At 36.5% G+C, this 10125-nt stretch overlaps 1 protein-coding gene across 1 annotated transcript in view; it reads left to right on the top strand.

Moving 5' to 3' along the window:
- Positions 1 to 814: 814 nt before the first annotated feature.
- tmtops2a (teleost multiple tissue opsin 2a) overlaps positions 815 to 10125 on the top strand; it is a 52294-nt gene continuing 42983 nt past the window's right edge. The window contains exon 1 of the mRNA XM_082136960.1: positions 815 to 1938. Within this exon, the coding sequence (XP_081993086.1) occupies positions 1464 to 1938 (475 nt within the window). The 5' untranslated portion in view covers positions 815 to 1463. The remainder of the gene's footprint in view (positions 1939 to 10125) is intronic.

Below are 10125 nucleotides of genomic sequence, written 5' to 3'. Positions count from 1 at the left end.
GAAGGTGCTCTCTCTCGACGGCGCGGCTCCTAATCCAGCTCCAGCGATGCGTGTGCTTCGCTTGAAGGATGAAAAATCAGATAATAGCTGCCTGCGAGCGATATTTATAGGCCTAGACCACGCCCATTTCGGCGGGACGTGACGTAGCGGGCGCGAAGTGCCCTGATTGGGTCTGACGTCACGCCAGGCCTCGCTCGATAGGCTGCTGCAGTTGCCGCAGAGCAGCCAATAGGCGCGCGAGCTGTCTCGCCTATGTCTGCATTGCTGCTGCAACGCGTTTTGCATTATAACAAAATTAAGGATAATTTTTGGCTTCAATATCTCGCGGAAAAAGGATTTTCCCCTAGCGTAAGATATCTTACGCAGTACGAGAGACCTCTCGTAAGAGAACCTGGGGGATATATATATATATATATATATATATATATATATATATATATATATATATATATATAAAGGTTAACACTTTACGTTGCATATGTTCATTGTTACATATTGTTACATGTAGTTACTATAGTAATAACTATGAATTATAATTACATGCAACTAGTCCTAAACCAAACCAAACCCTTATCGTAACCCTATAGTAAGTACATGTAGTTAATTACCATTACTCAGTACTTAAATGTATAGTTACAGTGTATTAAACCTTAAATAAAGTGTAGCCAAAAATTGTGTACAGTTCATTAATTATAATCTGCGCTTTCCTTTGGACATTGTTTAATATTTTTGTAGGTTACCATTTACATTTTGCTCTTTAAAAATTGAATAGCCTATTTTAATATTCAGATATTAAACCCAGAGTCTAGCTAACACATACAGTATTACAGTGTCTATTTATATGTCTATTTAGGACTATGTGCAAATAGTCCGCCGTGTACAACATGGAAATGTAATGCACTAGGCTACTTATGATGATCATAGGCTAGCTACTATGGAGTGTCGACGTCACTCTCAAGGCTTCTTCCACACACAAATGCGCACTCACTCTCTACAAGTGCTCTGAAGAGGTGGCAAACTCGAGATGTGAGCGCCTCGCCGTTTAACGCATTAGCAGCAGGAAAAACAAGAATGTCTCTTGGTAACCGTTACTTTTTATGTGCCATGCTGTTTATTTTACTCAGCATTTAAAGATAAGATTAACTTCATTTTTTCGACTTTTGACTGTATGTAGCCTAGATAACCTGTTTGAGAATCTGCTTTAGCCTACATTTAGCAGTGGCATTAGTTGCAGACTTGAATTTATAACACGTTGCGAGTTGCGACAGCATCATATCCTCCGAAATGACCAACATGAAGCTTAACATACACGCTTAACCTACATAGCCTATTTGTTTGTGATGGACTGGGAGGCTTTTTATGTGGGCTGCTGAGCCCAGCAAGTTTATTCTCGCGCTGTGTGAGGATTTGACCACAGTATTAGATGAAGCATGAATTGCGATTCTTCACAGAACTTCTTGTGAATGGCATGGTCCACGCTCAGGTGTGGGGAAGCTCCGAAAGAATTTCCTCCATGCATCAAACATGCAATAAAAGTGATATCAGCTGAACTGAGTAAAGCAAAGATGTTTTCTGAAGAAGCTAATTTCAGTTCCACTTCGAACGGCACGGATGATGATGACACGCTGTCCGCGCTAGATCAAGATTGGAGCGACACTCCTGCTGAGAAACTGTCACGGACGGGACATAATGTGGTCGCTGTTATTTTGGGATCTATTCTGGTATTCGGGATCCTAAACAATTTAATCGTCCTCGTTCTGTTTTGTAAATTCAAGACCCTGCGGACTCCTGTGAACATGCTTCTGCTCAACATCAGTGTGAGTGACATGCTTGTGTGTCTGTTCGGCACCACGCTCAGCTTCGCGGCCAGTATCCGCGGCCGGTGGCTGGTGGGGAGACATGGGTGCATGTGGTACGGATTTGTCAACTCATGCTTTGGTGAGTAAGAAACAATCAAGAATGCTTAGCTTGACCAAAGGTTCTGAGAAAATTTTATTTTTCAGTCCAAGTAATTAAAAAAAAATATATATATATTTAAATGAAATATTTTAATTAAAAGTTTACATAAAATATTTAGCTTCCTATTAAGTTAGTTTGCCACAACTAAAGATAATCGGAATAGACGATTAAAACTTCCATGATGTGTTAATTGTTTTTATGTTTTCATATCCAAATAAGTTTTGAACAAACTGATTAAATCAATGACTCACTCTTAAAGACAGCTGTTTCATTCCTGAATGAATTAGCATTTTGTAATGAATTGGTTGAATGAGTGATTCAATAACACACTCACAGTGACAGTCATTTGTCGCTATGTACTGTTTAAATAGACTGTGATATTGAGAATTCAGCATACATGCATTTTAGTTAGATTTTTGCTGTTTGTAAAAAGGCAGCTTATTAGCTAACAATATTAGCCTAATTATTTCTGTGTTATGTAAAAAAAGAAAAGAAAAGAAAAAGAATACAAATTTCAAGAGATTCAGGAGAGGGTAGATAATTTTTTATTTTTTATTTAAAGCATCATTTTCAGAAAATGCAACTCTATGAGCGGCCAATAACTTTTTGAACCAAGTGATGAAATTTCCAAATAATAATGATAAATAAATAAATAAAGTCATGTAGCCTATCCATAAAAATTAGACATGATTATAGTAAATAAAAGTGGAAAAATTAAATGTGTTGGCTGAACTCACACATTCATGTGTCTAAATTTGTTTAGATATTAAACACTTTTAGTCAAACTTGGTAAACATGTTACTCTGCAGAACTCAAATTTAGACATGTGAATGTGTGAGTTCAGCCAACACATTTTATTTTTCCACTTTTATTTACTACAATCGTGTCTAATTTTTAAAGATAGTCTACATTATTATATTTATTTATTTAATATTATTATTTGGAAATTGCATCACTTGGTTCAAAAAGTTCTCACTCAGTTTGAATGGATATGATGCTTAATAGTGCAAATTGAACCCATAAATAAGAACATGATTTAGGATGATGCTAGTCAAATAATATGATCTTCCATTATATCTCTGCCTTGTTCTATTGCATTTGTGCTACAATGTAATTTCTTCAATGTTGTCGCTTTATTGTTTCTGATCCGCACAGGAAAATGAGATGATTGTGTTTAACAAATTACAAATGTCAGTGAGGGTGCAAGAAGTGCATGAAGTAATGTTATTAGTTCAGCTGACTGTTATGGATGACATATAACACTGCACAGAAGAAATGCAAAAGCAGTTTAAGTTCCCAGTTTTTGCCAATAAGAGTGTTGAGTCGTAAACCTTGGGTCAGGTGTTGATGATTTGTAAAATTGTATTAGTCTTGTCACTGTAGAGGTGAACTGGAAAGATCAAATGATATGTTCTGAAAAGATGCAAACAAAATTGTTAGGAGGTGATAATAGCTTGAACTGTGGGTTTGAATATAACTCATAATAACATAACCTGTCTCTGTTATAAATGTTTACTTAGCTATCTAAATTGGAAAATTCAAAATTTCCAATATATTTCTATTGTTTTTTATGCTAACCTTAACTCATTCCCGAACATAATTTTTGTTTAAAAAACAATCACAAAAAAAACCCTGTTGTACTCGGTCTACTGCCTTCTGTCGTCTGATTAATAGTTTATGCTTCTTTAGCAAGAAAATTTCCTTTTAGAATAATTCCAACAAATGTTCCCCTTCGCAGGTCGTGCACATGCCTTTTTGCTGTGGAATCCTTACTGATTAAGAATAACTTTCATATGCTTAGACAGTGATATTTCAAGATGAACACTGTCTTGGACTGAAGCAATTTATGTTTATCAATATAACACTTTTTTTTCTTTTCTTTTTTTTTTGAAAAATCATGTTAAAATGTGATGCATTGCATTTTCTTTTGCCCCCACAAAAACTACAGAGCTTTGATCATAAAACTAAGATTTTTATTTCATCTTATCTTACTACATATTATTGGATCTAGATTGACAACTGATATATCTATGCATTTTATGCAAGTAATCTGCTATAGCCTATACTGTTATACTGATCTCATTGATTTACATTATAAACTATCTGAACTTCATATGTTTTGGTCATAGATATTAGCCACTGCACCAAATTGGATATTTTTACTCAGTTGATACCTCTGAATAAAAGGTTTTTTTTTTAGTATGAGCTCCATATTCTTTTTTTTGTGAGGACTTTCTATAAATAATGATTTTTATACTGTACAAACTATTCTATCCACTAACCCTAAACCTACCATCACAGAAAATCAGCATTTTTACATTTTCAAAAAACATTGCTAATGACTTTGGTCCCCATGAGGATAAGCCTTTTTCCTCATGGGGGCCAAAAAATGTCCCCTCAAGGAAAAGGATTTTGAATATTGCCATCTTTCTGGGGACAACCGATAACATAGGGTTTACCAGGACCACACCAATCACACACACACACACACACACACACACACACACACACACACACACACACACACACACACACACACACACACACACACACACACACACACACACACACACACACACACACACACACAATGTAAAATTGCAGGCTGCAGTTTTATATTAAATATGTCAGTGAAGCTTTGTTATTGATTTAGATTTTTTTTTTTTTTAAGCCATCGTTGAACCTCCCTGTATAAATCAGACTGTAATCGTTGAAAAGTATTTTTAAAGTTTCACATGCATAAGTGATGCCATTTAAATCATGTAGTGACTAATACATTTTGAATAATTTTCAGGGAGTTCATCCCTGGAGTGCTATAAATGCTATAAATGTTAGGTGAAATATATACTACGTTTAATTTCATCACAGTCCCCTGGAAGTTGGACAAGAAAGTTAAGTTTTAAAGCATGGGAAAGCAGCTGCTGAAGTGTAGTTGTGGAACACAAGACTGCAGATGGAATTAAATTAGCAGGCAAATAACTTTGTAACATTTTTGTAAACATACAGTGGGGTTGTGTTGTGCCACTGTCCCCCCTTTTCCTTCCAAGTTGACCCCAAAAAGGTTTTTATAAATGTCAAGATGTTTCTCACTACATGCGCTTGCACAAGTTAACTTTTTTCTCGTAATCTGTCTTAATTCACAGGTGATGCTGTCCATGTCTTACATGTATTTAATAATTAATACATTTCCCCCATGTTGCATTATGTGCAGCATGTCCTCTGTCATGTGGAAGTAATGAAATACAACATTAGAGATCAGGCAGAAAAGACTACCACAGTGAGTGACAGACGCATACTTAGAAGACACATTTCTTTGTCCCACTTTATATTAAAGGGGTGGTTGATTATGATTTGACTTTTCTAACTTTAGTTAGTGTGTAATGTTGCTGTTTGAGCATAAACAACATCTGCAAAGTTACAACGCTCAAAGTTCAAAGCAAAGGGAGATATTTGCTTTTAAAGAAATCGCTTTTTAAGGACTACAACAAACGGCTGGTAGACACTACACCACATTCCTCCCGGGTTAGTGACATCACCAACCCTAGAATTTACATAAACCCCGCCCCCGGAACACGATTTATATATTATCAAGACAGAATATGCTAATCGATGACTAGAAGACAATGACACATCAGCTACATAAATTCATCAACTAACCATTCAGAAATGTCCTTTTGCTTCTACATGTTGTCACTTCTTCTTGAGTCTCTCCATCATTGTCTGACTCCGGTTTTTAACATAAAAGGCTAAAAGTTTTTGAAATTTTCAGTGCATGTGTGTGTGCGTGCAAGCTCTTGAAGCTCCGCCCCCTGTGCCGGGAGCAGCAGCTCATTTGCATTTAAAGGGATAGTTCACTTTGAAATTAATTTTTGGTATGTTTTAGCTTACCTCAAGGGCATCCAAGATGTAGGTGTCTTTTTTTCCGCAGTAGTTTCAATTTTGATATTTTTAGGTCAAACCGTTCTTGTCTGTCAGTCATATAATGCAGGTCTATGGTCATTATCTCAAAACACAAGCACAGAGTCCAAATTAAAACAATTCCCCGTCGTCCAAATTAAACAATTCCCCATCGTAAGTACACATTGATGGCCTAAGACACGAAACGAGCGGTTTGTGTGAGAAAACGAACAGTATTTATATCGTTTTTACCTCTTATACGCAGCCATGTCGAAGTGATCTGATCTGACGTGTACGCAGACTGGTGCATAGATATATACAATAGATGTCGCCTTGAAGACATTTGTTCCAATGAACTGCCGTAGACAAGGCGACATCTAGTGTGTATATATCTATGCACCAGTCTGCGCACACGTCAGATCAGAACATTTGGACGTGGCTGTGTTCAAGAGGTAAAAACGATATAAATACTGTTCGTTTTCTCACACAAACCGCTCGTTTCGTGTCTTAGGCCATCAATGTGTACTTACGATGGGGAATTGTTTAATTTGGACGACGGGGAATTGTTTTAATTTGGACTCTGTGCTTGTGTTTTGAGATAATGACCATAGACCTGCATTATATGACTGACAGACAAGAACGGTTTGACCTAAAAATATCAAAATTGAAACTACTGCGGAAAAAAAGACACCTACATCTTGGATGCCCTTGAGGTAAGCTAAAACATACCAAAAATTAATTTCAAAGTGAACTATCCCTTTAATGTCTTTACTATGCACTAACATTTAAATTAATCATTTTGCAACAAAGATTGCTAAAGTAAACAGATTTAACTAATAGACCTACCAATCCATATGTAAAAATAAAATAGGGTTGCTTGTATCTTTCTAAAGCCATTTTTATCCCCCAGTAATTTGGCTTCAATTCTCAGGTGAAAATTTTTATTTTGACCCCCTCTACAAAATAATGGATTACAAAGATGACTGGTATATTCACTGTTAATTCTTGCATTACATCCTTGTTAAAAACATTAATTAGAAAATCTGGCAGATGTCATTCTTACAGTATATTGTGATAGCTCATTAGTATGTGTGAAAGACTCGGTTAGAGAGCTGCATACAGTGTATCCATGTTAATCTCAAATTGTGCTTATTTCTTGTCTTCACTCAAGCATGTTGGGACTAAATCCTTATGTGCAGAGTATCCTCTTAAGCGCAGATAAACATGATTAAATAGCTTTGAAGATTAGAACATGCTGTCCTGTGAGAAGAGAGGCCCGAGAAGTGATTTGAGAACATTAGGGAATAGATTGCATAACTCACCTCTTCCCAAAGCCAAGACTGAGGAACTTCAGATCTAAGGCCAAGAAGAAGCTCAGGATCGGCCCTTGTGACAAAAGCATTTATGAATATGTGAATCTACCTGTCTCTACCTTTTTAATTAGAAATTGATTCAATCAGGTGATTAATGCTGTTAGAATATTTCCTCACCAGAATTATAATAATGATAATTACAGTCTCTCATCTTCAATAGATGACATTATGTATTATCATGACACCCACATGGTTTCCATTTCTGATCAGTCTCTCTTATAACTATAATGGGCAGGTTATCAGTTTTGATTTTCCAGGCCTTTGTAATTATTTGAATGAAAGAATGTTCCCATCTTGAGAAATTGGTCAAATTCTTTCTCCAGACCTATTTACCTTATTTTTCAATGTGGAAGCTATTTCCTGTGAATGAGCACGATTCCGATTCATTAGCCACGATAGGTGAATAACAAAAAGAGCAGTAAACATAAAACTATATGCGATAAAATCCAGCGATTGTGAAAATAAATTAAAATAATATGATAGCAAATACCCATTTGCAACTTCAAGCAGCATAATAGACGGTATTATGGAAGTGTCTGACACTGGAAGCCTTGCACATTCAAGTAAAAACATAGCCGTATCTTACGTTTAATAAAAAGTGCTTAGTGTGTAGTTGTAGATTGAGTTCTTCTTTGGAAAGGTCCCTGAACTACTGAACTGTATTTTTTTCCATAATTTTGCATTTTCTGCTACTAAGACTAACAGCATTGTGATTGCACAGATATTGAGTGATCTTGTTGGAGCCTGTCTGATCAAATACTGTATAATTGCCATTGGATTTCATGACATTTATGGGATTGATGTACTAGTGGATCATTAGAACATGTGTGCTATGTGTGTGGTTGTAGAGACGGCATTCTGATTAACACGGTTCCTACAATGAGTTTACTGATATCAGGGGTGTTTCCAAGGGAGACAGTGTCTCCTCAAAAAAAATGTCTACCCCTGTGTTTCAGTCTTGGTTTGTCAGTCATTGTCTTTACACATTTTTGTAAGGCTGTTGTGTCAGCTGTTTCCTCGTTGGATTATTCTCGTCTTCCTTGTTGGATTTATGTTTTTTTACGTGTGGATAATTGTCATCAGCTTTCCCTGTTTGAATTATCTTTCTTTCTGTGTTTTTGTTGTTGTTGTTGTTGATAAATACTGCTTGTGATTAGATCCTCGCCTCTCCTTTTCCCTGCTCACCGTGACAGAAACAAACTGAGGGAAAACAACTCCAAATTTCTTTCCAAAGTGAGCAGGGGCCTATATCATGATGGTAGTTGAACAAACTCAGGGTTACAGGATTAGTTTTGAGTTGAAAAAACCAAACCAATCCAATCAGGCTTTGATCCTGAGCATAGGAGTTTAGGTGTGTGACATCAGCAGCGAACAGCCAATCACATGCTGTGCAACAGTGAAACTTATCTTCTTGTGAGAGAAGCAGTGCGATTTACTTCCCTCTTCTGCAAAATATTATGATTCTGAATTACAAATTTACACAGCAAGAAAAGAGCTATCTATGAAAGAAGACAACTAAAAGCAAAAATCTTGCTCTATCAGTGCAAGTAAAAGTTGTGAAGTTTGTTTATATAGTTGATATAGTTATAGAGAGATTTGAACATTTAAGCTCACATGCAGTCATTGTTATAGCTTTATCTATTGATTCTAAAGCTTATATTATTGTTATATTTATTTTCATTTAAACTAAGTGCTTAATAATAGATAAACTAAAACTAGTAAAACTTACATGACAAAATGTTAGTAATACGTATGTAACTCTCATTCATTTATTTATTTGTCAAACAACAGTAATTTTCTTCAAATCTGCCACTCACTGATAGTTCCGGGTAAGCGGATCTACAGAAGCTTTGCCGCCTACACTCTGTTGTTATGTATCGCCATTATTGTCCCACGTTCTCATTGGTTTGCTGGCATATGGGGGGATTTAAGAAACCGGCAAATCTCATGCTTGTTCTTAAAAGCTGAATAATTATAAAATAACTTATTTTGACAGGAAAATACAACAAAGAATATTGTTTACATGTTGCGCATCGATTCTGCGTGTAATGTAAGACTCTTGCTCTCTCTCTTTGCGTGTGTGTGAGAAACAGCACTCTCAGCAAAGCGACGGCGAGTCGTGCGCCTTCACACTAGAGTTTACGGTACGTCAAATACAGGTGTCCTGCACATCCATTGAGCTGCATTGAAATAGTACAGAATCTACAAATTGCATGACGGAGAGCGAAACTCCCATGCATCAGACATGTGTCACTTTGCTTACAGCTGATTTGGTTAAATTTTTGTTTGAGATCACTTACCTGGAACATAACCTGCCCCTGAGCAGGTTAGCCATGGAGCGCAAGTTACTATGGCGATGAACAGTGCTAAAAGCCAAACCACATTCTGTCAGGACCACTATCGTCAAGGATGATTGGCAATTGGCATACAGTTTGGATTGGCAGTATTGGCAGTATCCCCAGAAATAGCCAGAAAGCCTTAAGCAAGAAGCATGTTGCCTCAATAGCCAGAAAGCCTTAAGCAACAAGCATGTTGCCCTAACCCAGACTGTTTAGCTAAGCAACTAGTGCAAGAGAAAAAAAAAAAAAAAGAAGTGATTAACAGGCAAACATTGAAGTCAAGTGGGCATAGACAGAAGGGTTCTTCTTCTGAGCATTTCAATGTAATATTTCCATAAACTACATGCTGTCTGGAATAAAAGAAAGTGAAGATTAAGTGATCAACATCAATGAAGCGCTGCATGCTTATGGTTAGTATCTGTGAGCTACAGATGAGAGATTTCCTCTTCAAATATCCTCTTCACCTGGAAATACATCACAGTATTGAAGTAATGTCAGTGGCAACCTCTGGTCTGTAATATATTTTTTCCAAATAAGCTTCACAGCATGTTGGCAAT

The sequence above is a fragment of the Leuciscus leuciscus genome (assembly GCF_965113295.1).
Source record: "Leuciscus leuciscus genome assembly, chromosome: 14".
Taxonomy (NCBI): domain Eukaryota; kingdom Metazoa; phylum Chordata; class Actinopteri; order Cypriniformes; family Leuciscidae; genus Leuciscus; species Leuciscus leuciscus.
The sequence above is the reverse complement of the archived record's forward strand: the minus strand, read 5'-3'. Positions and strand labels throughout refer to the sequence as shown.